At 36.3% G+C, this 27,917-nt stretch overlaps 1 protein-coding gene and 1 long non-coding RNA gene across 2 annotated transcripts in view; both read right to left on the bottom strand.

Moving 5' to 3' along the window:
- The window catches only part of LOC105383095, a 66,193-nt gene that overhangs the window by 2,137 nt on the left and 36,139 nt on the right, over nucleotides 1–27,917 (bottom strand). Inside the window, exons 3-14 of the mRNA XM_048622877.1 lie at nucleotides 22,225–22,250; nucleotides 18,390–18,432; nucleotides 16,848–16,919; nucleotides 10,061–10,203; nucleotides 9,380–9,451; nucleotides 7,479–7,592; nucleotides 6,893–7,018; nucleotides 5,236–5,385; nucleotides 2,904–3,132; nucleotides 1,399–1,535; nucleotides 700–829; nucleotides 186–270 (exon numbers count right to left, since the gene is read on the bottom strand). Coding sequence (XP_048478834.1) covers nucleotides 186–270; nucleotides 700–829; nucleotides 1,399–1,535; nucleotides 2,904–3,132; nucleotides 5,236–5,385; nucleotides 6,893–7,018; nucleotides 7,479–7,592; nucleotides 9,380–9,451; nucleotides 10,061–10,203; nucleotides 16,848–16,919; nucleotides 18,390–18,432; nucleotides 22,225–22,250 — 1,327 coding nt within the window. The remainder of the gene's footprint in view (nucleotides 1–185; nucleotides 271–699; nucleotides 830–1,398; nucleotides 1,536–2,903; nucleotides 3,133–5,235; nucleotides 5,386–6,892; nucleotides 7,019–7,478; nucleotides 7,593–9,379; nucleotides 9,452–10,060; nucleotides 10,204–16,847; nucleotides 16,920–18,389; nucleotides 18,433–22,224; nucleotides 22,251–27,917) is intronic.
- Nucleotides 20,610–21,442, bottom strand: LOC125488922. Its single transcript, XR_007266594.1, has 2 exons — nucleotides 20,908–21,442; nucleotides 20,610–20,812 (listed from the first exon to the last, which is right to left on the bottom strand). It is a non-coding gene; the product is annotated as an uncharacterized LOC125488922 (long non-coding RNA).

Raw genomic sequence — 27,917 nt, 5'->3', positions numbered from 1 at the left:
GATCGCGGTTATCGGAATAATTGTAAATTTTGGAAATATCGATTAAATATCACCAGCTCCCATTAGACCTATTACCTACGGTAAGGTCTATTTGGTAAGTATGCCTACTTTTGCCTGAGGTAGTTAGACAAGGCAAGGGGCCTAATTAAGGTCGTAAAGAATGTAAACAAAAGTTGTCAACTCACCGGCTGCCCGGGTTAGTTCCTTCTCGCGCCTGCATCAGCTCGGGGTGGTCGCCGATGGTGTCCGACAGGGCTGCCACCATCACGTCTGGAAATTATAAAGGGCCTTTATTTTACAAATGCATGGCATAATTTTCTGAAATCCACATACAGATTGGATGAAGTGTAGAGGTTATGTGCTTTCTAAGTGTAACCCATGGAAGTAATGAGTCCGTTTACGTATAAGTACTTAGGTATTACTTCCATGGTGTAACTGACTTCCACAACATATGCACGCTATCATCGGTCTTTTTTATCCAACCACTAGGAATAATTATGAATGGAGAAGCCGCTTAAGAACTAAATCATAGATAGCGTAACATGACGACACTGTAGGAGAGTATAAAGGTCCAAAGTGTCACTGTGGGAGTGTCGCTGCAAGATCGCTGCGCTCATAGCTAAAAGTTACTGTTGATTGATGCTCGGCTCGGCAATGTAACATAAACGGCCATAATGATGAAAGGTCTGCTCAACTCACCGAGTACTTTCTTCTCGATGGAGCGGCTCAGCTGCCCGCGCTCGGCCTCCAGCTCAAGGAAGGCCATGAACCGCTGCAGCGCCGCGCGCGCCTCGCGCGGGTCGTGCGAGAGCGACTGAGAGAACATCATCTGTGGGAGGGGGGAAGGGAATTATGGTGTTCACAGACTGATACTCGTGACTGAACTACAAAGTGTTTGTGATAGTGATGAAGTTCCTACACGCCTCCAAGATTTTTTAGCTGATCAGAAGTTTTATGCACCGCTATATAAATACATCATAAATACAATAAACAAACTGTGAAGTGAAGTGAACTAACAAGTGTTGGCTCAAAAGGACACGTCTCCAGGGCCGTTAAACCTAATATTAAAAAAAAGGGAATTATGGTTAGTTAACCTGACTGCTATGCAGAGGGTTTGAGCCTCGAATGAGGTAGGATATGTTTGGTATTGTGGGAAATCTCCAACCGGCCTGCCCAGAGTCAATGTTATGGCAATAACCTTCCATATATCTTTTAGAAGGCTTATGTCCTGCGCCTGGATTAGTACGGGATGTGTTGGGTTTTGTCATCGAAACGGTAAAGAAGTAGATTAATAATCTATCCGCCGTGTCGATGCCTCGGCCGCTTCTTAGGTAAGTATATGCTAAAGCAATATTATGGTTTGGCCCTTAAATTACTTAAGTAGATATATCAACATACCTTGGCGAGTTGATAGATGATCTCCTCGAGCGTGTACTCGGTGTAGAGCGAGTCCGCCGCGCGGAGCCGCTCCATCATGTCCGAGTATTCTTCGTCTGAGACCAGCGCGCCGCCGTCGCGGTCGTAGTCGGACGTGCCTGGAGGATAAACGACAGTTATGTTTAGACAGCCAGACTATACAGGGTTGCGTAAGACAAAATGGGCATTTTTTTAGATCTAGGTGTATGAACCCAACAACTTGCACTAGAACACCGTGGTCGAAAGTGGTCAAAGCTTAGAAAGACCGATAAGGAAGCTGTAGGGTGTATCCAACTAGGTTGTCAAATGGTGAAACTCTGGTGATGATGACACCTATGATGGTGGAATGGACCGAGCTTTCAGTCAGATAAAAATCAATACATAGAGTAGTATGCTTATTACAATATAAAAGCTCCAAATACCTTATATTTATCAAATTAAATCCAAATTTTAGACGCTTATGTAAGTAGATACTTGAATGCCAGCACGACTTTCATGAGATTCCGTAATGCGATTACCGACTACGTATCGCTCCATCATAGCTCCTAAATAATCAGAGGATTTATTTATTTTTGGCCCAGCAAAGCCGATTACGTTTTTCCGTTGTACCTACCTATACCCACATACTTATAGATAATATTATGTCTCATCGTACAACTCGTCATAGTATATAGTGCCACAAACTTATATGTTCCGGTGACAGCTCACGTAAATGTGTAATATTTCTTCATTCTATAAGATTTTAAGTTTGCCAGTAGTGGTAATTCGCTCTTGTGGTTTCAATAAACCCATCTAATCTATATCAATATATAATTAATTAGTAAATAATGAGATATGTATCAATTTAGTTCGCTCTCACCGGAACAGATAAGTTTGTGGCGCTGTACAAACGTGAAACTTTGAAAGGATGTTTGTTACTCTGTCACGTAAAAAATACTGAAGCAATGTTTATGAAATTCTATAACAAACAGGTACCTACACTCTGAATTAACACATAACCAGGCTACTTTTCATCCCGGAATTCCCACGGAAAACCATTTAGGCGTAGAGAATCGCTAGTAAAATTTATAGGATATTTGCAAAAAATTTCGGTTTGAGTGAGTCTGAACATAACTTAATTTACTTTTTGACCGAGCACAGCCTAAAACCACCTACAACCTAGGAACTTGCTTTTTAATAACGTTAGGGCTGTCAAATGTTGATACCTACCACCCAAAACCCCACAATATACTTACTCAATATATTAGTCTGCAGCATCGGATCGTACGCGCTCCTCTTCACCTCGCTCCTCAAGTCTCCCCTCATCTCACTGACGGGCCGCGCGGGGGCTCCCGGACTCAGCGCATTGCTCAGCTCCCAGTTGCGGGACGCATTCACGAATTTCACACAAGTTCCAAAAGTTCTAGAATACCTACTATTTCCGAATGACGAGCTGATTCACTCGCTTTAAACTTAGAAACTATACAAAGCTAAAATTTAGCACTCACTCAGTATATTAGTCTGCAGCATCGGGTCATATGCGCTCCTCTTCACCTCGCTCCTCAGATCACCCCTCAGGTCTCCCCTCATCTCACTGACGGGCCGCGCGGGGGCTCCCGGACTCAGCGCGTTGCTCAGCTCCCAGTTGCGGGACGCGATGGACCGGATGATGTCGGGGCTGCTCGCGAACGGGAACGACTGCAGGGACGGCGGCGCGCGGTACGGCTGGTAGGATTCCTGTGGAGTGGGTGGTTTTGAGCGGAGAGTAAAGTAAATCGGAAAGGTTGCATCCAGAGGTGAGCTTTGGGAGAGGCTAATGTCGTCTGCTATAGGCTGATGACGATTATGAAAGTAAAGTTTGAAGAAGTTTGCTGGGGAATAAAATAGTATTTTGCAGATATCTACATACATATTCAAAAAAAAATATAAAAAAAAAATTATTTAAAAAAAAACTCATTCAACACACATATTACACATAACGAACAACATACACATTATGTTAGTTTACATATTATGATTACATAAATTGGCGTCTTACTCCAATTATATAATACTATTTCATGAAAACTTGCTGACTTTCTATGTAACATTGCCTTTCAAAGAGTTTAAGAAAACAATTGAACGAATTGGAGGGACTCTTTTAGGTGCCCTACTACTACTAGGTAAGTAAGTAAGTACCTACAATGTAGCCGCTGAAACTTGAATCCCGGTGGATTTCAGTGGAAATTCTTTTTAGTAAAGAATTCAGAAAGAGCTAAGAGTCGAGGGGAAACTGGTTGAATTGAAAATTAAATATAAAATCACAAAGTCAAAGTCGCTTTGACAGAAATTGGGAAGCCATTGTAATTTATTCAGCGTCACAAAATTGGATTTTGCTACTAAATTGAAATGATCTTGCTTAAAACCCTCTTGCCATTGCAAAGATACCACTTTTAATTTTCCCAAAAAAACACTACGAGGCTACAAAATTTACTGCAAACACAAAGATTGTATTCCAAATCATTACAATAAGCTCGGACCCATCTTTTAAAAAAATGTGATAAGTGTATGGAGTAAGCCTGCTTAAATAATTCGCCACGTCACGCTTTAATCTTTTACAACACCGAGTAGATTACGTCGTTAATTCACGTCACTAGATCAACGTAATGAACCCCTTCGTCGATTCTATAGAGAATAAAAGTCTCGGTTATCGGTACCTTGCGAGTTAATCTTCGGCACAGATAATATTGGCCATAAACCGAGTTATGGCCACTTGGCCATGTTATTGACGAGCTATTTTTAGAACTTTAAGACCGACAGTTCGTTAAGTCGGTTGATAGGTATATCTAGTTTGAAACGTGAAGTGTATAAATCTTACGAGCAACTGTTAAAAACTGATTTAACTGTAAATGGCGTTGAAAGCTTGACTATACTTCACCAATAAGTAGTAATAAACTAGGAAGTTTTCCATTTTAGCTTTGAAAGACTACACCATAATGGCGAGAGAAAATTACGTTGGATAAGCTCATTATACAAGCCAGGAAGTTAGAACTTTTGGAGTGTAATTGGACAAGAAATACTTAGTGATTGAACAAAATTGTTAATAACTTACTGAAAAATATATAATAGTTTACAGTAGTAATAGTACAATTATATAATCAAATACTTTAAAATCATAGCATTCCTCATGCAGGGGGTTTGTTAGAAATAGACAAAGACATGTTACACTTGTAAAGCTTTTATGGAGCTGACCATATAATTATTAGTTTCATCATGCCTTGATTATAAGACTACTCAAATTTCATTGTACTAGTCTTGTTATTTGAAACAATGCCTATAAAATGTAGGAAATTTAGAAAATGCCGACCGCTGAGATAACATCGACGTTTTGTTTCGTTAGCGAAAAAGCTCATTTATGTTTCGTCATCTGTCGCAGCTATCTTATTTATTACGTTGAATAAATCGAATAAGATTGGTTTTATGGGTCCAATTTGTATTTATTGAGCCGAGCCAATGTAAAAGTAAATTGTCTGTTTCGAAAGATTTCGTGTTCCCTTGCTCAGGAAAGGAATGTTGCAGTCAAAACTTGTAATCAGTCAAAACCATTTCTGACTATAAAAATCGGCATTTAGACCTTTACCGCTACACGGGTTCGTTATCAATGTAGATAAACTTTATTACATCGCAATTCGTCTTAAATACGGCGTTGTGATTGGTGCAACGCGCATTAAACGAGATTATCGACATCGATAACGAACCCGTGTAGCCCAGCCTAGACCTCTTTAGTTCTGAAACTTGAAGATGCCATACTCCTGTCTCACTCGCACCCACTATAGCCCCTATCTATCATCTCTCTCTCACCTTAGCAGCGGCCTGCTCCGCCAGCATGGCGCGCAGCTTCTCCTGCTGAGCCACCTCCTCAGCCTTCACGTTCTGAGCGTAGTGCGCGCGCAGGTAGTCGATGTTGAACTTTATCTCTTGCAGGAACACGATCGCTTCTTCCTTGCTCATCTGGGGGAGGAATTAGAGAAAAGTTTATTAACTTTTGGGGATATTGATACTAGTCTCTGCTGTTAAATATCTAATATTTATCATGGGAAACGATAAAAATATACGCTTTTCCCTTCAGCTTAGCTTCGCCTTAAAAGATTTCAGATAATTCAAATCCATAAATTTGTTAGCAACAGTGAGTCTTAGCCTATGTTAGTAGATAATATCAATCAATGATTAAAAATAGGATATAATATGAATGTCAAAAAAGTAAACATAAAAATACAAATTACAATATGATTAAATTAAATTACATTAACATAAATAATTATAATTATAAATATAACTATAGTAAGTAAAATTTTATAAAATATGGTTTAGCCGTTTTCCCGCAATATGTAACATCCATTCATACTTTAAAGCTTTCACGTTTATAATTATAGTAGGATTGGGAAAATCATCTCAAATTATAAATCCATTTGTTCTAAATTGCATAACATTAAATGAAGCTTCGCTTGTGTTTGGTACGATGTTGTAGTCAAACAATCATAATAATACCTATCTATGTAGGTATATGTATGACTGTAGGCTAGATTGCCTATTGTCTGAAATTTGCGGTTTCAAGCTTTATGCATATCCATAGCCTACAAGCTACCAACCGTCAGCAAACATGAATTATACAAATTACTCCGTAAAGCCTATTCCACGAAATAAGCAGGTACAGTTTTAGATAATTATAGTAGGTTATAATATATATTAGTACGTACATAGGGATGCACGCACTGTATGAACAGTGATGTAGCAAAATTCAAACTTCACGTGGTAATGATTTACCTACTTTAGTACTTACCTACTTATTACTTGAATAGAAAATATGAGCTTTTGATAAAGTTAGACATAGATAATATTAGTTATAATACAAAATTTTACGATATTTATTAACTGAAAGGTAAGCAATGAAGTCTGAAAACATTGCAGAATAAAGTATAGAACTAACTTAGTAATTGCATTCCAACTGAGTTAGCTAACTCAATTCACTACAAAACTAACATTCATTCAGCGAGAAGTTTACACAAACTAATGCACAGAACTTTGTAAAAGCTGGGAAAAGCTCCCTTTAGGGAAAATTTAACCACGACACCTTTGAAAAACATATTGTAATAACACTGAATTCATAACTTTTATTTATAGAGTTTTATTTTATTCTTGTCTTTTAGGTATATGGAAAGAGAAAACGTGGGTGGGAATTTGGTCCTAGACTAAAATCGGCACTACAATATTTTGATCAGACACAGAAAGGTATATTGCAACTAAACAATAAGTTTCAAGCTATTGAAAAAAAAACTTGTTATGATAATAAAATCTATAGCTTATATAAAAGCCAGCTTCTCTATGCTGTAAGCTAGAATTGCTGAATTTAATAAGTAGGTACTCTAGGTATATAATGATTTCCATTCGTGTTATATAATACAATGCCTTCCTGTAGGAACACCCCTTCCTATCTACTACAACCAGTCCTACGACCTACCATCCCCTCCTGCAGGAACTCCTCCACGGCCGCGGTGACGCCGCGCTCGTCGCCCGTCCAGAACACGTACTCCGCCATGTCCAGCGGAGAGTACTGCACGCCAGAGTAGGACGAGTAGTGGTCCATCTGTTGACGGTATGTACTCATATTAATCATCACTATAAATAGTATAAAACAGAATAAATTTCTCTGTCCCTTTGTATGCTTAAATCTTAAAACTACGCAACGTATTGTTTGATACGGTTATTTTTAATAGACAAAGTGATTCAAGAGGGAGGTCTATGTTAAACAACATCACAGTTTTTCTGTAGTGTATTTATATATCATATTTGCATTTCAACGCATAAGTACTAGGTTTGTACCGCACATATTATCGTCTGGATAGACAGAAACTAAGTATAGATGGTCTAGGGCCTAGGGTGTGTGGTGGCACTTTGGTGGCCCTTTTGTAAATTTTTCGTCAGTTTGGTCACTAAAACTGCACGCACAAAGAACGTTTTTCATAGATTCTCTGACAATTTCCAGTGGTATATTAGCGGTATATTAGTGGTATATTTATTATATTAGTGTTATATTAGTTACTCACGTTATTGTTCATTTCCTTGGTGATGTCTGCGTTGAAGGCTCGTCTCACGGCGGTGTGCTGCGGCAGGTTGGTGCCCGGCCCCGCCTGCACCAGCCGCGCCGCGCCGTGGAACACCTGGGGGTTACCAGATTGTTCATTATAGTCGAACGGATTTTATTCTGATCTTCCGACCTGGGCGGTGGTCGGAAGATCGAAACAGCATTTTTTATGCTTCAAATTGAATTGATCTGACAGATGGTTGGTTGCTATAGTGTCGGAGGTGGTAAGGCTAGATAGTAAGAATAGACTATGATAAATATAACTTTAAAATAACTATGCAACACGTATTTACATTTGGCTACATACAAATAGAAGAACCTATTTACACAGCTAAAAGTGAGTTTTCCAAACCAAAAAGGAGTAAATTTCATAGAATTTTGGTTATGCTGGAGAAATTAAAGAGGAAACTTATTATTTAAATCGTTCATTTCTCGGAAATTTCTAGGGAAATATATTATGTTAATAACTAAAGTTTTAAAAGGTAAAGAGTTGGAGAGGCTCTTAGTTGGTTTAAGTTAACACAGGAACAATGTTTGTTTGGCAAAGTTTGCACATTTAGTTACCATTATGTTACCGTGAATAACTAACACAGCGACTGTTCAAATATCCGAGTAGCAAGTTCAGCCTAACTATTAAAACAAGTGTTACACTGTACGAAATAAGTTTTATTTTGCTACAAGTTTAGTCATAATTACAATGGTAGGTACTAAAAAAATTTTATTCGTTAATAAACTCACTTCTGTTTCTCATTTAAAATAGTAGACTGCGCGTTTTATAAGTCGTAGGTATATTTAAAAAATACATAATAAATGTACTCCCAAAATAACAAAATTGATTCGTAAAATGAAAGAAGTTTTATTCAAATTACGCAACGCTCATAAACTTTTAGCAAGTCACGATTCCTAAGAAAAACCTGTTGATGGTTTGCTGAATAAAACATGAATGAAAAAGCACTTTTTCTATATTGACTCACTCATTTCATTCAATCACGATGGTGCCGGGACGTTGAGACCTTGACCCTGAGACCCTGAGCTTCATGAATGGATCGCAATACGAAACGATTCATAGTTGCCACCGCATATCCCAAAGATGTCAGATAAATTCTATCTTTATTCATAAGGGTCTCCGTACTACTTACCTACAGCCAGTAGAATCTAAGGTCACAACTCTTGTTGTTCAGACTCGACTGAGTATGATTTGAATTTGAATTTCATTATGAGATCCAGGTGCTAGATAAATATTTTATGAGGCCTTTCATAACTACAGCCTGAAAGTTCATTATTTATGTCAAAGGTAAAGCTAATTTAGGTAATCCGGTTAGTTTTAGTTTACTCCTTTTTTGATTACTCCCGGGAACATAAACGAGGCCAATACAGGGTAGAATTTTGTAAGTGAAGTTTCAGAAATTAAGCAATGTATCCAACATAAACAACTCTTATTTCAAGCAAACTCAGTTTCAGTCTGAAAATTGTATTAGAAGAAAATACTCCATGGGGAAATAAATAATTATATTAAAGAGCACGTTTGATATTTGTGGAAGTAGTAACTAGTAATATATTCCAGCTCCGTACCTACTCGCCCACTCAACGCCGTTCATAACCAGCTATTGTACCCTGTAGTACCCTACTGTGCTACTGTACCCGGGGGAACCGTAGCATTCATGTGTGTAATCACTATTACTGAGAAGTAAGTTAAATACACCTGATGTTTTGTCGACTTTTAATTCTGCTGGTGCAGTTTATTTGTCCAGTGAAACTAAGAGACTGTTTCACAATGACTGTACCTAACTATGTTTTAGTTAGTGAACTTAGCTTCATTGGACAAATAAACTGCATTTCCGATTATATTAAAAATTATCTTACCTTAGTAGTCTGCTCGTCGTTGCTCGGGGTGGTCGTGGGTGCTATGTCGTGTTGGATTACTTTCTCTCCATTCTGTAGAATAGAATAAAATTTCACATTATTTAGGTATTACCAAGGTACCATGGACAGTGAATAACATAATATTCCTCAGAGGGTTTATGGGAGGTGCGAAACATAAATGTAAATTTCAAATCTTTGTCAGTGAAATAGTAAAAATTCGTATGTTTGCGCTGCCCCTCTGATACCAACTTTCAACAACAAATTAAATACAAAGAAATACTTACTGAGCTAGAATTATACTGTTGCGACTTGCGAATAATTCACTGTGATTGTGAGCCGTTTCGTTTTCACCAAATTTATTGCTAAGTGCAAAATTCTGCAATTTGCTACTCTTTTTGGTTGCTTAGATCGCTATTTAACTTTACTGTGGTTCTTTTTCATTATTTCGACTTGGTCCCATATTGAAAGTTGCTCACAAGGTCGACTACACAACATTTTCGACTGTAACTTCACTAACAAAATTCCTCCCTCTATGAACATAACTGCTGCGAGATCAAGGCCTGAATTGGCGGCAAGGGTGGTTACTGAGGACAAGGCGGCATAGCGCACTCGCGTGAAGGCTCTCTGTACCACCGTGGACACCTAGAGAACCATAGAACAAGAACAACAACATGACCACACCTGTATAACCTCCTTGTGTATGCCCTGCGCGGGCACGTCGAGGCGCAGATGTCCATGCACGTGGGGCGACTCGCCCGGGGACATCTCACCCACCACGTGCTGCTCCAGCCGGGACACCACCTCGTCGTTGATCTTCACGCCCTCTGGTGGAAGATAAAAATGCAACTTTAGGAACCGTGCACAAAATCGGAGCAATGCGAGCTGTCATTTTTGCGGTATTCAAGCCTATAAGGTCTGCATCATTATTAGTAACTAGCTGTTCCCGCGAGCTTCGCTCCGTCTTAAAAAGTTTTCCCGTGAGAATTCTGGAATAAAAAGTAGCCTATGCTCTTTCTCAGGGTCAAGACCATATGTAAACCAAATTTCATTCAAATCCGTCAGTAGTTTTGGCGTGAAAGAGTAACATACAGACAGACATAGTTACTTTCGCATTTATAATATAAGTTAGGATTAGGATGGTAATGAAATGCGTTGCGGAGCAGTGGTTGCAAAGCAAAATAGGGTGGCTGCTACCACTCTGGTGGTCAATTCATACAAATATTCATATTATTTCTCCTTAAAAAAAGGTTAAGGAGAAATAGGGAGCACTTTTTCCCAATTAATTTCTTAGATATAAATATATTTTTAATGTATATATTATTATATTATATAATAGTTATATGGTATGTATTATTATGTAATATAGTATGTACTTCTATGTAAGTATATTTGTAATATTATAGTTAGTTTGTAGTTTATTAATGAATCTACATTTCCTTTTAACATGTACACTACAAACAATCTTATTTCTGATTCCCTCCATCCAAAGGTTGTTTGGCAGAGATCACTTTTAGTGATAAGACCGCCTTTTGTACCCTAATTAAGTTGCAATTTGTAATTCCTATGATTCTTTGTTGGTGTGCAAATAAAGAGTATTCTATCTATCTATCTAAATAGTGATAAAATATGGGATAAAATTAAGTATGGGGCCCAATGCCACAGACACAGTAGACGCAGCTATTTTTATGTTATAAATATTCATGATGACTGACGGGTACCAAGATGAGCTAAGTTTAGACTTTTGTGCTCGTAATCATAACAAGCCGTTACCTTTGAACTTTACCGTACAACTCTGTGGTAGGTATAATAAGTTTACGAAGTTTCTTAGAACTTCTTTTGCGGCTTGTTCAAAAGTTCCTTCTGAGAAATTTTATATAAGCTCACTTTTTTAATTTATATTTCGAAATAAAATGAATGGGAATTGCGAAAATACATTTGTTTGTATGTTTGTAACTTAGCTGACGAGCTGTGCCGATTTTGCAATATCCTGTATAATGTATAACCTGTATATTATGTAATTCAGGCAGGAGATTCAAAAACAAACCCCAATGACTTATCCAATAGTCCAAATGACTATCGCTATTTATACTCGAACTCTCCCAATAGTTCAGGATAGTCACAATAATGTGTCGTAGGGCACCCTTATCACTCGCTGTCAGCGTGTAATGATAACACGCCGGTAATGGGACGAGGCGATAGAGACCGCCCACGCACGCTGGGCCTAAATATTTCTTGTCTGTGTAGGTATTCAGGGTATTTGGATTGAGCACGATGTTTTTGGATGGTATACAGGGTGACTGAATTGTTACACAGGTGTGTAGGTGGCTGTACTAATAAATCTGTTTGGATTTTGGGAAATATGCAAAACTCAAACTTTATTCTATGTACTTAAAGCCTCGAATCACACCGCATGTATGATTCTTAACCTCAAATTTCATATGATAAAGATTACAACGTAATTATGTGATTTTAGTGGTGTCTAGAGCAATGCATAAAAAACCTTTGGCATAAAAATATTATTCATTTTACATACTTTTTTGTAAGAGATTTTTGTTTTCACGAATTTGTAAAAGTATTACAACTAAAGTTCAGAAGTTAGCAGACCGCCTGTATAATAATTATGTTTACGACTTAGACTCACCCTAACAAGACTAGCTCTGTACTTATAGTTGGTAAGCAGAATGTACGTGATGGAAATAAGCAAGTTCTTGACCAACCTAAGCAAAGATAAAAATATTTTTCAAGCATCTATAAAAAAAAACTATAACAAAAAAAAACTATTTATGTATCCTACAAGTTTCTATTCTTAGAAATTTTATTTATTTATTAGATAAAAAAAACTATAAAAAAAAACTATTTATGTATCCTACAAGTTTCTATTCTTAGAAATTTTATTGATTTATTAGATTCATTACAATAATATGTACTCATTAAGAGAAACGTTTTAAATTTTGATGACCCGTATAGTTTCGTAGAGTAAAACTTGTCATGTATGCCTATGCCATTGCAAGAAACTTCTGTCATTAGGCGACTGGGAGTACTTAGAGGGTACTCCATCGCAGAAATGTATATGTCCGAAGTGGCATCCCTACTATTTCTTCCAACCAAGTCCTAAAACGAAGGCCTTCACTGCTTACTCGTGCCGACAGTTTCATCTGCTCTAACTGAATATTATCTGAAGGCCACAGCTTGACAACTACATTAGTTTCGACGAATGAAAAATATCTCAACTAACTGCGGGTACCGCCATTTTGATGATTTCAAGTAGTGATTATTTTAATACTCATTTTATATCACATACCTAAAAACTATTAGGATTTACACGATAAGATCAGCGTTAAATTTGGATACCGTAAGAGACTAGAGATTATTCTATTACTCAGGCAGGACAGTAGAGTATTTATAGGTGAATATACCTGTGACAACTTGTCCTTGTAATCATTGAGTTAACCCCATTTACCCCTCTCCTTGCTTGTCACTCTGTGCAGAGTGCCCCGTATCGATATCAGGTTTCCAATAATTGACTAATGTGATATCATAATCCAATATAGGTATTCACTACTAAAATATATTTATTATGATTGTTATTTGTTTACGTACAAGAAGATAGATTTATCAAAAACGTTATACTACGAACTACGACGCTACGAAATTACTACGGCGTAGTAGCTACGAACTTGCTACGAAATCTCGTAGGCTACTGCTACAATCACTTGTTATTGAAATGAAATTTTCAAAATAGACGGTATAGGTACAACTTTCATACGGCAAGTAAAAACATGCTTATTTTAATACATTCTCAAGTACTTCAGATAGCTGGGTGTTACTTTCAGGCACAGCGGCTTGTTATCAACATGATTATCGAATGACCAAATGCACTGTTACACTGTGGTTACACTATTACCCCTAATAATTTCTTCGTAGTCCGTAATGGATCATGAGAACAAATGCTGATGCCTGATGATGAGATTAGTAGTAGTTTACGTTACGTTAGTTTTAAAAAAAACTAATTAATTTATGTAAAAAACTAATTAAATGAAAACCTATACTGCATTCAAAATACGTAGATCAGTTTGATATTAATATTATGTAAAATATATTACAATAGCGTTTGGCAGCATCACTTTTACACACTTTAGGTTCGACTTCTCTCTACCTTAGCTACCATTAATGGGGAAGAAAACCAAGTGAAACTTTGGCAGCACCATCGAGTGTGCCTTTCAGGTTCTGACCAATTACATTGTTGGGGAGAAAAAAATGGCGACTGAACCAACCAATTAGAACTGGCGCTTAAGGGCCTGCACAGGGTGACGTGCCGCGCCAAATTTGGGTTTTCAATGCTCTTCAAACAGCACACGCAGTGACACGCACACATGTAAGTTTGCACAGTGGTTCGATAAACTTTTACTCGCCAACTTTATTGAAAATTATGTTCAAGTACATTTTGGGTGATTTTAGGGTACTTAAGTATAATTTTTACTTACACTGATAGGCACCAGGAAAGAGTAGAAATTAATAGGAGTGCCACTTTACTCCATACTCGGAACCCGATTAACTTTTTCAAACAAATGTGGTATTTACTTGTAGAAAGGTAACTACAAGTATTAAAGTGTACATAATAAGTTTCGGACATCCTTCAGCCAACTGAACCCCGACGACGAAGCAAAGTAAATTCATAGTGTCGCAAAAGGGCTATACTAAGCCGAAAGGGGATGACTCAAGGGGTCATTCTGAACAACTTTTGTTCTACGAGTTTTGCAAATTCGCGAAAAAAAATATTCGTTTTCCATGGTAAAAAGTCACGTGTCCAACAAAGTTTCTATGAAAAAGGTTTTTTTTTGTTAATTTCCAAAACTCGTAGAACAAAAGTTCAGAATGACCCCCTGTCTTACTCCTTACCTGCCGAAGGAGGAAGGTAATGTTTTTTGATTGTATGTATGTATGTTTGTCTGTTTCTTTGTTCCCTCCTGTAGCCTTAACGGCTTGATAGATTTTAATGTATGAGGTATTGTTAGACGCGTATTGATTGCGCGATGGTTATAGTTTATGTGACGTTACATTAAAATGTACATAGCACCCTCTAGAGGACATAACGTGATGATCGAAAAAATAATAATTCAACATTGCCGTGTAAGGTATCAAATGAAAGGGCTTGATTTTCACATTACAAAAATATGCATATTGAAGGTACCTATTTAAATAACAACAAAATTATTGAAATAAAAAATGATCATGAACTGACGTAAAATTTCATAAAATAAAAACAACTAAAAAGTTAGAAATAAAAATATATAATTATAAACAAACAAAATACCTTTTTGTTTGTTTATAATTTGTTTAGTATATACCGCTTTTTCAATACCTGTAAATACATTTTTTGGTAGCAGCATAATATTTTTTCTTATTTTTAGGGTTTCGTACCTCAAAAGGAAAAAAGCAACCGTTATAGGATCTCTTTGTTGTCCGTCTGTCTGACTGACTGTCTGTCACCGCCCTTTTTCTCAGAAACGGGTAAAGATATCAAGCTGTCATTTCGCATAGATGGGGAGTACCCCAAAAAAATATTGTGGTACTCCCTGTCCCATACAAGTAAATTGGGGCTGATATTTTTTCCGGTTATTTTGATGGTGTAGGTAGGGTATCGTTGAATAGGTCTTTTAATATAATAGGTATAAAAAAGGTTAAAATATAATTATTTAGCTTTTACCCTTAAATTTGGGGATTACACCATAGACAAAACCTAATTTAAAAAAATGATTTCAATAGATGGCGTGATTTTATGTTGGGTAACTCAGAATAAGAAGTGATGATATCTCAGAATAATAATGGTTAATGGTGCTATTCCGCTGAGCACCGAAACCGGTGGGACACTAGTGATAAGTGGTCATGGAAATGCAGCAGGGTAGACCCTGCTCCTAGAACAAGGTATGAGTTTGTGATGTGTGTGCGTGAAAAGCGAGGATGGAAACTTTGAATATTTTCTTGATTTTGGTGCTCAGCTCACCGATCAATCAAGTGCTGTGACCTTACTGTCCACAGCTCATGCTGAGCTGGTGCCGTTTCGACATTCCGGACAGCAAGCCGTTGTGTTATTGTTTTGTATTTTGTCTGTATTTTTGTTTTTGTCTCATGTTCTATTTTTTTTGTCCTTGTTGTTTTGTATAAGTATGTATTTCTTTTTCTTTAAATCTGTATTTTTCTTTTTGTTGTTGTTGCTGTCTATGTGTCGAATAAATGTATCTTTATCTTTATCTTCAAATCACGCAATCTATCGTTGGTTTTTTTTAGTGGCCACTGTCTATAGAAGAAATTCAGTCATTGACAATTTTACGTTACGAATTTATTTTTATTTATATTATTTTTATTTTTACATTTTCGTGGAGAACCAACAGCATTTTGTTAATCAATAATTATTACTTATGAACACATAACAACTTGATGCCATTAACAGAATGAACTTAGTAAACCGAGTAAACCTAACTCATCTAGAGGAAAAATAAAATATCTTTCTCTCTCTCTGAAAAACATACTTAATAGCCCAAAGTCGATGCTTCTAGCTATTAACATCTTTGATATAAAATTGAGCCACCACCGTGTTACTGTCCTCATCAGATCCTCACGAGACCATACCTCCACCAGCACCATGCGACTGTATTTTTGATCCTTAACCTGCGTATTGTCATCACTTAGATCCATTCGCTATATTCCTGCTCCTCATCAGACTTTTACGAGACTGTAATGTCACGAGAATATTACCCACTATATAATTTAATGTATTGAATATACTAAAAGAATTATGCTTCCTCAATTTCAAATCAAATTATGTTGGTGTCATAAAAGTTGAAAAAGTGCAATGACAACCAATGTGCAGTGATTTTGTATCTGTACACGAAAAGATCGCGAGCTGTCAGTGCTGGCTAAACCGACGTGACCCTTCTTTGGGGGCCAGCGGCCGACTGAGTCAAACGTTGCTTGTGTTTATGATTTTATAACACAGAAAGCCGCCATAGATATTTGTATGAAGATTTGAGGGAAAAAAATGGCTCAAGTTTGCGATTAATTTACACAAAATAAGTCTGTGTTTATTAAAAAAACAAGGTATTTAGCGCCTAGTCCAAGCATTTAACTTTATAATATGATAAAAATCATATGAAAATTCTTGATAATTACGACACAGTTGTTACAATACGGGACTGCTTTTTCGTGATATTCTGAATTTTATTTACAGTTATCCATAAGCATTTACTTGAATTGGAATCATTCAGCACCTAGCTAGACTCTTCGGCTACCTGTGTGATTTTTTTCAAGGTTGTAGAGCATCGTTTACTACATAATTCTATGACAATGCCAACCCTCGATTGCCCCTTGCGGACCCTTAAGGTGCCATCTGTAATTTGCTTATAGTTTTTGTCCCCATTGTAAAAACTACTTTATTAGCAAGTAAGAAGGTACAGTCTACAGTACTCACCGACGCTGTGGTACTGCAGATGCTCGCGCGCGCCCGTCGTGCCCGCGTCGTGCAGGTTGTCAGCCGCTGACTCTGCAACCACAACACACGGTCAGCCCTTATTACTAGGCGGATAGAGACGATTATTTGTCTATTCTACGATAGGTCAGTATTTATAATTTAAAATTATCTGACAAATCGGTATATTTTTTTATAAATGTTACATTATTTATTCATAATCAAAGATCGATTATTAATCGACATACGATTGATAGATCCGGCAACAAGGTGCCTATCCATTATGCTCGAAAGTACGGAGTGCATTTAAAGATTCCCCGATACGTATCATCTCGTGTTTTTATAGATATAGACATCCGACAAAAAGCTTTTTGAAATCTGCCTATCAGGGTGCGTACGACCAGGTTTTGTCACCTGACACCTGAAATATGTAGTCTAGCTTTAGCAAAAGTCTATTTAAAATGATCCCTTATCTATTATTATTAAATTTCCAAAGTTAGGGTATAGCGAGTCTATCTACCAAGTACCTACTTTAAAAGTGCGCTGAAGTGGGCTCCAACTTGTTGATTAAACAATGCTGTTCGTATTGTTTCCATAACAATTACAAGTTGGTCCGTACTTAACAGTTAATCATAATCGGACTTATTGCAGGTTTCACAACTAAGAACTTTACAGTTAAGTGGAACTTAATCATGTTCATGCTTAGGTTGGATTTATTTTAAAGATGAATTGAGCATTCTCAGGCAAATATTTTAATTACATCAGATCTGTATCGTGCACCTGGTACTTTAAAACAAGTGACACAAGTCCAACAACGAAGCTATATCAGAGAATGGTATAGCTAGTGACTTGTATTATTCTGTGGTATAGTTATGATACGTGAGCAAGATGTGATGATCATATTCGGTCCCAAAACACGATAAATAATATGAAACTTGTAATTTCGTCGTAACTCTATATTCGCACTATTCCTCAATAACTATAATTAACTCCTACGCGGATGTATCGAGTTATACCGTCCAAGGTCCGCCCAAGGTCCACATTCTGTGGGGAAATGAAGTTAGATGAAGTAATAGTTCTTTCGTGCGAATATATTTATTGCTTAGTTCACTTGTTGGGCGTTACAGTTGAGTGTGGGGTTCCTGAATGAAAACCAGTGATGGGAATATGTACAACTTTACCGAATCATGGTTTTATTTACAGTTATATATTTATTTTCTGTGGCTTTGGAAGGCGATCGCGGTAGGGCATTTACTTAATTAAAAAGATTTGAACTTTCGGACACAAAAAATTGTGAAATATCATGTTAAATGTTAGAATGATCTCCACTTAGGTATACCGTAACTTCCTTTCATAGTTGTAAGTTATGATTGTAACCGATGTTATGATGTTTGTAAATAATAAGTTAAAGTCATTGAGGTACGGGATACCACTGCTTTGTTTTTTATATTAGATGAGATGGTTCTTATACCTTTTAATAATTAGGAAGATGCCAGTTGTGGACTCGGTATAAACTCTATATTATGATAAGTAAAAGTTTCTTACCATTATTAGCCTTCAGCTTCTCAAGCTCTGCAACAGGTTGATCCTGAAAATAAAACGAATAATCATAAATCTATAATAGCAACAGTACAGTAATTTATTAGCAATTAAAATATACAGGTGCTAAAGTTCATAGGAAAATCCTTGAAACTATCAATCAAATTATCAAGTAGGTATATTCCAATTGCAATTGTTCGTACTCTACGTACATAATGTTAACGTTTAGGGTTAAAGTATTGATTTTATTTCTCGTAGCATTTTATTCTCACGTGACCTTTAAATATACACATCATTTCCGCATGACATAACGCAAAGGGATCGCGTGTAAGTACGTAAGCATATAACCACCATATAACGGTCTGTGTCAATAGATATGATGGCAGCAAACATTCTGTTTAAATATGATTTCGTTATAAATACGAAGATATTAATTTTGAAGATCGCCTCAATTAATTTTCTTGTGAAAACTTTGATTGGAAAAAGTTTTAGCTAAACGTCTTGTGAAAATCCAATTTGATGGCTGTTTTTTTTTTTATTAAACGTCATAATTATATTTTTTACTGCAGTAAAAAATCAATGCCTCAGTTATTTAAGATTGATAGATTTCGAAACTTAAAAGTTTAACGATAACGATGATAATATCATAATCATAACTCACTTCTTAATTTAGATTTCCGCTCTAAAAATCAAAATGGTTACATTTCCACGTAAGTACGTTTATAAATAAGCAATCATGTTGTAGTGCGAGTATAAACACTAAACGTGACATTCCTGAATAGTAATCACGGGTAATATCACCCTGTATATGCTGTATTCCAATTAACACGTACACGGCGTTCCACCGCGACGCTGGGAGTGACATCCACGTGCAATCTGGAATGTTCTACAGGGTGGGGCTTTATCAGGGAGACTGCCTATTCTATACTCTGTAGGAGTGTAAGTAGGTATTTGGCTCTCAAATAGAACATTTGTGTATATCCCCAAATTCCCCAAGACCATTTTCCACCACGCTGGTCCAATGGGGGATGGTAGGGGGTTGATACATGTAGATATGCTAGATCTAGATGTCCAGGTTTCCTCACGATGTTAACTTTCACCGTAAGAGCGATACATTGTACATAAATACCAACTAAAGAATTAATTGGATCGGCCACCGAACCCGCATCTCTGGCAAGAGAAGCGGGCGCTTACCTGACTGAGCTACCACCGTTCCCAAGGAGCCTTTCAAAGATAGGCAGAATAACTCGATGCAAAGGACCCAATGTAGAATATCCATTAAACGAGTCTTTAATAAAAAAAAAAGGTCGCAGCGTGAGAAAAAAAATTAAAGATATATAAATTAAAAACGTATATACCTATTAATTACTCAAGTAATGTGAATAATAAATAAAGCAGACACATTCCACGGTTTCCTTTTATACTTGAACAGATCTGTGTGGTCTTTCTCAACAAGGCCAAGAATAAAGTTCCTCCCTGCATAAAGCTGAGTGCATTTCCTTTCGGGTTCCCGGAACGACGAATTACGTAATTTCCTTTGCTCGAATATTGTGACGATTTGTAACGTAAGTAATAACCTAACCAACGTTAAAAAAAAACCCCGACATTCAACATTAAAAGTATCATAACTGTTGAATGGCTAAGCTGATATTGATAAAGTATGGCTAAGAACAAAACATTATATTACTATACTTACATGTATTTTTAATACTTTTTACTTTTTTATTTACAACGTAACATTACAGATTAAGGGTGGCTGTTACGAACTTCTATTTAAATACTACATAAATTCATTTAGCTAATTTCGTTTAATGCACTAAACAATTTTATCCTAAACATGTTTAGCTTCATAATTCACCATGGTCTTTTGATTACTATTTAGTTAAATGCGTTTAGCATCCTGCGATTTGTTATTTACGTTCAGTTCCACATCTTTTTAATGAGAGACTTCATATTTTTTATTGAACATTCGAAACGACTCAGCGTAAAACGGAGTCAATCTATCAATTTCAAACATAGACAAAATAACACTATTTATTTCAAAACAAAACTTATTTCGGCTTTTACCGCGTGGTGGTGTTTGTATTTATTTGTTGTTGTGATTTCAAAGTAAAATGAATAGTCAAGCAACTTCTTCTCGTGTTCGTGCCCCTAATTTTACAAGGGAAGAACAAGATTTATTGTGCAATGTATTGGAACCATACTTGCACATTATAGAGAGCAAAAAACGTTGTTCCTGAATGGTATCAGGAGATTTAATGTATTTTTTATACAATAATGCTATTGCATGAGTAACTCTATGAATGATTCTGCAAGCTGCTGTTGGTTCTTCCACACCTATCACATCTCCACAAGTAATTAACTGACTGCCAGTTGCATAATATCGGAGTGTGCATAACAACTGGTTCATTGGAGTAACTGCATTATTTCTGTAACAATAATTATAGGTACTTACTTATAAATAAAAGTATAAGATAATGATGTAGTCAGATAACTTTATTATTTCAATACCTTAGCTACTTACCTGGTGGAAATAAATTCAAGATGTTGTTGAATTTCTTGTAGTAGAAGCGATACAGTTTGTTTTGTCAAACGAAATCTCCTAACAAATGTTTTATCCGGTAGTGTCTCAAATAAGTTAGTTCTTTCTGCAATATAGCGTAATGAGCGAGGTCTATTCATAAAGAGAAGTAATTCTTCATCATCGTCATCAAACAAAATATCCCACAAATACATTATTTATTAGATAACCTCAACATAACCTCTGAACAATGACCTCTGAATCTCTCACAGACAACAACTAGACATCACTGAGGAAAAATGCTAGAAATGAAAAAAGTTCTCTTGACAGCCGGTCGGTCAGCTGGTCGCCGCGACTGACGCCATGACAGTAGATAAATGTGTTTAGTAAAGTTAAATAGCCATTTGACTGCATTTAGGTTTAACAGATTACTAATCATATTTAAGTCGTGGTAAAAGATGTTTTACGAAATTTAATTTCAAATTGTGTTTAAATAAAAAGTTAAATACATTTATCACTTTTATAAAAGCCACCCTAAGTCATTAACGTCTTTCCCGCCTTGAAAATGATTAATCTGTCCATTAGATAAATAACGCGGCTACACACCTACTGAAAAGATTATATTTGTCTTACATTTACCTTTTACGTATCGCGACAAAAAACAATACAGTATTGTGATTTGTGTCTGATTTCACGGTATTGAACTAGTTAAAAGACTTGCGTACCAGAAACCAGAAAATTCATTAAGTATTTATAATATTACTTATTCTATCTGAGTGAATTAATTCGGTTTACTAAACTCTTTGAGACTACAAAATAAACTACTATACACACGAGTGCAGTAAAAACTAAAGAGTGCAGAAACCTATTATTACCAGTCTAATGAGTACAAGAAAAGTGTTTTAATACAAATGCTTTTAGAAAGAACTGCACTTAGCCAAGCGGGGTTTCTCGCTCGTTCGTTATGTGTGTTTACACTCATTGCCCGGGTGTGGCCTGATTTCCAGTTGCATATTAATATACAGCATGATACTGAAACAGTTTCACCTATTTAGTGGTTTATTATTGGAAGACTGGCTGTGCTTTAGTGATTGGGTTCAGAGGCTAGAGGACCCGGGTACAAATATCCAATAGAATCATGACTTTGTGTTTATAAATTATGGTTTCCGTGACCAAAAAATAAGATGACCATGGTTATGTTCTATGAAATGTAGGTCCTGAGCCTAGTTTTGTTGATCATTCAAGCCACTAGCCATGACAGTGATGATAATCATCCGTAGATTGCTGATTGTGTAAATAAATAATCAAAAACTTACTTACCGTTTTATTATGATCAGACGCTGGTCCTGCAACAAGGAAAAATACGATTAATTGTATTTAAAATATACTTCTAGAAATATAAACCATGTGATACTTCCAGTGGGAAAGTATTAAATCATCTATTTATTAAGAGTGTTGTGATAAACATTGGTCTATTGTCCATCAGTCAAAAGTATCACACTGGAGAGAATGATTTTATGTAGACTCCTCATTCTAAACAATGTTTTTGTTACCACAATATCTCTTGCACAGTGTACCGAACTAATTATCTGCAACTAACAACGTCATGATTGGATGCTTCTCATGTTCCAACTAGTATTAGGTACTAGTACTTACTACAAGCAATCAAGATTCATTCAACTGAATGTCGATCAATGACAGAGCTAAACATAATTATTCCGTCGAGTATGTATGTACGCATAAAGATCAAAGCATTGAATAAAATGCAATCAACCGACAATTTTAAGGGCTAATATTTATTGTACCTATTTATAAGAGAAAAGGTTTTAATTTAAGGGTTTAAAAGACAATTAAGTACAGTAGTCTGTATTATGTACGTATTATATCACATCTATTCTAATTCCTGATCTACCTAATACCTACGTTATGTATACGTAAATGAATAAAAATATAGTATGATTATGTAAGTACCTACATTATATTAATAAATTCCGTCAGAAAAAATATGGTCCAAGTACACAAAAGCTCTAAATCATGCTATTATCTCCCAAAGCGATGTAACCTTTAAGTATAAATATTTTTATACCAACAATGTACAGCAATTTCCTTCTGAGAAGAGGTCATTATGAAAGCCGAAGGAACGCTTTAGTCGTTATTGCTAAAGTGATGAAAATTCAGCTAACCATGAATTTGGGTTACTTATAATAAAGAGAGCCTGTCTGTAGTGAAGAGCCCCAAAATTATTTTGGGATTAGAATTTAATGTGTCATGTCTAAACATTCTACATTTCTATCATGTGAACGAAAAGCAGTGGACGGGCTAGAAACTACACTAGGCTTATGGTGGTAGGCTGAGCCAGTGTATCTACATAATATATATCTATGTATATATATATCAGCTGTCCGATACTCATATTGCAGGCTCAGCATAGACATGAGTCGGGCCGTATGTGAGATGTCCCTACAAAATTATTTATTTCCTTTATTTAGTGGATGAACTAATAATTACTTCGCCCAGTTTCTACCTCAACTACAGAGTACTTTAAGAACGACATAGAGTAGTAGGTAATTACGCGGTTGTCAACAAATTCTCTTCGCACTTGAGTTAATGGACTGCTCTATTTACAGCCTGAGCTCAGGGAACGCAGGGGACCAATCATAACGAGGGTTTCAACACCTAATTAGATTCCTACTGCAAGAATCTGACGCAAGAGGGTTATTCTAACTAAAAATATATTGCTCTAGTGGCATTAACAAGGGACTATGTTTGTATAAAAAAACAGGTCTTTTGTATGCTCTTAAACAAACTAACGAACGTGAGTTTAATACAATCCTACTAATATTATAAATGCAAAAGTTTGTGAGTATGTGTGTTACTTCTTCACGTCAAAATGCCCGAATTGATTTTAATGAAATTTGGTATGGGGTTAGCTGACACTCTGGATTAACACATATACTTTTTTTCGCGGAATTCCCACGGCATGCGAAGCCCGTGGGAACAGCTAGTAAGATATAATAAGAGATTCATGGTCAAAGCCCTCAACGCAGTGGAACTTCGTTTTTGGCAAGCTAAAGTGACCCACAGATTCGCTCGATTGTATAGTGATGAGAGATGAGAGGTAGTTATATAGTTATCTAAAATAACTCAAAGGTTCCACCGACATATTAAAAGATTTTGTTCAACCTCACGAAGTGCACAGCGAAAGAGGAACCTAGCTTGTCTGTTCCGTCTGATTACTAATAATTAAGAATGTTTGTATTTAAAATTGGACTCCGTTATATTTATTCATTTCATTAGAGTCTAAACTCGGTGTTCCATTATCGATAGCTCGCCGTCCCGTCCTAATTACAAAACCAATTACGCACGTTGTGTTTGCGCCTAAATGATGAATTAGCTATTAAATTCTTATTGACTCTTCATTATTGCTGCATCATTATTTCATCCAAATATTTTACAGCTAAATTATTGTTAATATTTTCCTTACCGGCCATCGGTTCTTTGTCATAATTATATTTTTATAAACTGAATATAATTATTAAATTTATGGCCGGACCGCTGCCACTTCAGCTTATGTTGATTACTTGATTCTCTGAAGAGACTCATTTCTGGTGTGGTCTTTCCTAAAAATAAACTTGCGTATAACTCTCTCTGTTTATTTTGGTAAAAGTTTTTATCAGTAGATCGTGTAACTTAATTTTATCAAGTGCATGTCATTAACACCCTGTCATTATCGTTCTCCACCCTAAACTACTTTCAAACATTGCCTCACTATAATGGTGCAAAAATTTGAAAAGGAAAGAAGAATGGCGAAACCTGACCCGCTTTGCGTAAGTTAGCAGCCACTAACCAAACCTATTTTAAGTTATTGATAAAAATGTCTACTATCAGGGAAAAATATTTAAAAAAATCTAAACCATGGGGTTCTTGAGATATTAGGGTTCAAAAGTAAATTAATTAATATTTTTTTTTTCGTTAAATAAGTTTTTGATGAATAGTACACGCACAAACACGTTTTATAATCTAAATCATGAGATTCCCAATACATAGTGCATCACAAAATGTATTACATGATTTTATTTCTGCAAATAATATCAAGATTATTTTTGCACATTTCACACTCGGAAACCTATTTTTATAAAGAGATCAATTTCAAAAATTATTTCATTCTATTCAAGTTCCCGTTATCCCGAAGTAACATAGAATACTTTTTATCCAGGAATTCCCACGGGAACACTTTTAAAAATTATTTTTAGCTCAAGGGTAACATCTAGTACAGTAGAAAGACTTGATCTTTCGGCACTTATATCTTCGTTCTCCCATGCCTCATAATAATAAAATTAATACCAGTATATACTGTAGTCACGGACTACACATCAGTGTATGTTTCATCAATGGCCGCTCTGGGTCATGGCGCTATAGAGAAATTGCCATTCTCCTTTGCGAACTCCTTTTTCGGCTTATTACCTACACCCTTTTTGCAACACTCTACTGATCTGCTTTTAATCGGTGGACGTAGTTAAATTATCATAATACTTGGAGCTTATCATGCTTAATTGAATCGATAAGGATATCCGTATATCTTGCGGTGGCATTCTGTCGAAGTTCCACGCTGCTGCTGACACATTGACAAGTAGTTAAACAGTAAACCAACACTGTTTTAGAAGCTATTAGCGAGCTCCTAAGCTCTATGGTAGAGGCTGTTAATAATGTTATACGGGATGTAAATTATTTGCTATCGGACGATGAAAACAGATTGAAAAATTGAAGAAACTTATATTCTCCCAAGGAACAGTAGTTACTTTTTGATCACCCATACAAAGTTTGATACGTTTTGTAGAATGTCGAATTTTGTATAAGTGTAAATAAAATTTCATTTCCGAATGCATGTTATTTGGGTAAAGGTTTTTATCAGTAGGTCGCGTGACTAAATTTTATCACCTAAAATACTTTCAAACAGTGCCTCACTATAATTTTCCATTAAGACCACAAACATGTATACGAGTGGTTGTTGAGGATACGTTAAAAAAGCGTTCTGTAATTGATATTCGCAAGTCGACGCTTTTCACGTCGAGTTTTAATAAACGTTTCTGATATGTTCGTGGGAAACAATCCTGTTAAAGGATAAAATGAATTTGTATGTGTTTATGGCACGAGAGGAAGTGGTTCGATGAGGAAGGCTGAGGACCGAGTGTTGTGGCGCTCCTTGGGAGAGGCCTATGTCCAGCAGTGGATGATTATTGGCTGATGATGATATGACACGAAAATGAGAATGAATGAGTCATGTGAACTGTGAAATTCGCAATATACATAGTGAATAGGTTCTCTATTTAAACGCTAATTGCCACATCCCAAATTAGTTCTAAAGCTCCTGTGGTGAGTTCAATTTAAGTTTGAACACCAATCAACACAGGGTTAAATATAGGGTGTTCGGGCACTTAGTACTTGCTACTCGAATAATCAAACACTATTGATCAAATGTTAATCTGTATGAGAATAGTATGATGCCCATTTTGAAGGTACATTTCTCGTGAAGTCATTTACATATTTTATGTTTAAAACAAAAAAATTAAAGGTGGTTCAAAATCATAATTCAAAATAAAACACTACTTTTGCCTCACCTGTAGATTTAAGTAAACCCGTGTAAAACTTCATTGTTTCTTATTTTTTCCTCCTGCGAAACAGAATTATTTCAATAACCTCCACGACTGTCAACGCCCACCAGTTAACACGAGTTTCTCTAGAACCTTCCAGAATCCACAAAGGATGGATCAATTTTCATTAGCCCCGGAACGAGAGTAGCGACCCGTGTAGCCAAAACGAGGTTAATGCTTATGATTATTGAATAGCCCAATCTGCACGATGTGGCAAGAAATCTTAGAACTTGATTGCTCATCGGGTAAGTCTGTTTACGCTAGGTATTATCATTTTAATCAGTGCTCATTTATACATGGACGACCTAGCCTATTAAGGTAATTAATTAGCTATATGTTAAAGCTCTAAATAACAAATCCAAATTGGAATTTATATTTGCCGCCACAGATAGACACACCGACACACACAAGCATAATTATTTAATTTATAACACACCACGTGTTCACTCAGAGATAATTCAATTAACAGACATTAAACAATGCCTAAAACTCCGTTGCGTTGCGACCGCGTTTCATTATAACACAAAATGGCCGCACATAGCCGACGTAAATTACATTTAGGTAATGTCGAGCGAAACAAAAAGTTGGGAGAATAATGTGCTGCGTAGATTCATAACAACATACCCAGAGTTGAAGGCAACATTCCAAGCGAAACGTTGGCTTTTAGGAAAACGTTTTTGTGTGTGATAATACATACTTATAAATACATACAGTCACACATAGGATACACACAGTCCATAAATAGTCCAGCGCAGGACATGGGCCTTTAGTGCCATAATCTTCTCGTTTGGAAGGTTCGGTAAATGATATCACACAACATAAACATTTAACACCTAAGAACCTAGAACAAAATATCTTTAAACAAATATCTGTTCAGGGTATCGAAGGTGAGACTCTTGAAAAACAGTCAAAGGTTAAGTCACTATAATTATATGATAAAGTAGGCATATTTTTTAATTACTTATTTAGTTTAATTTTCAATCACTTCATAAAAAAAAATATGCAACAAAGTAGCTACAGAGTGCCTACAGGATATTTCAATTGCTACGTACATAGAGTTGTAGCTGTGCTATTGTCACCGGTGATCTTCCAATCTACGAGGTTCTTGTCGTGAGGGCCGTGATGGTCACTCTACGTCTACAGGGTGTTGGAAAAAAGGGTATACTAAGCAGAAACCTGCGCAGAAAGCATGTGCAGAAAGCATCTAAGCCCGAAAATTAAATCCGTATTTCAAAATTCGCGAAAAAAATACTCATATTGGCACGTTTCATAGGACGAGATAGAGTCGTGGCTCGCGCAGTAGCACTCCGACACTTAGGTTTTCGTCATGTAGAGGGAACCCCCTTGTCATTTTTAAGTCGC

Source organism: Plutella xylostella, chromosome 9, assembly GCF_932276165.1.
Source record: "Plutella xylostella chromosome 9, ilPluXylo3.1, whole genome shotgun sequence".
NCBI lineage: Eukaryota > Metazoa > Arthropoda > Insecta > Lepidoptera > Plutellidae > Plutella > Plutella xylostella.
Note: the sequence above shows the minus strand (reverse complement) of the source record. Positions and strands in the feature narration are given on the sequence as shown.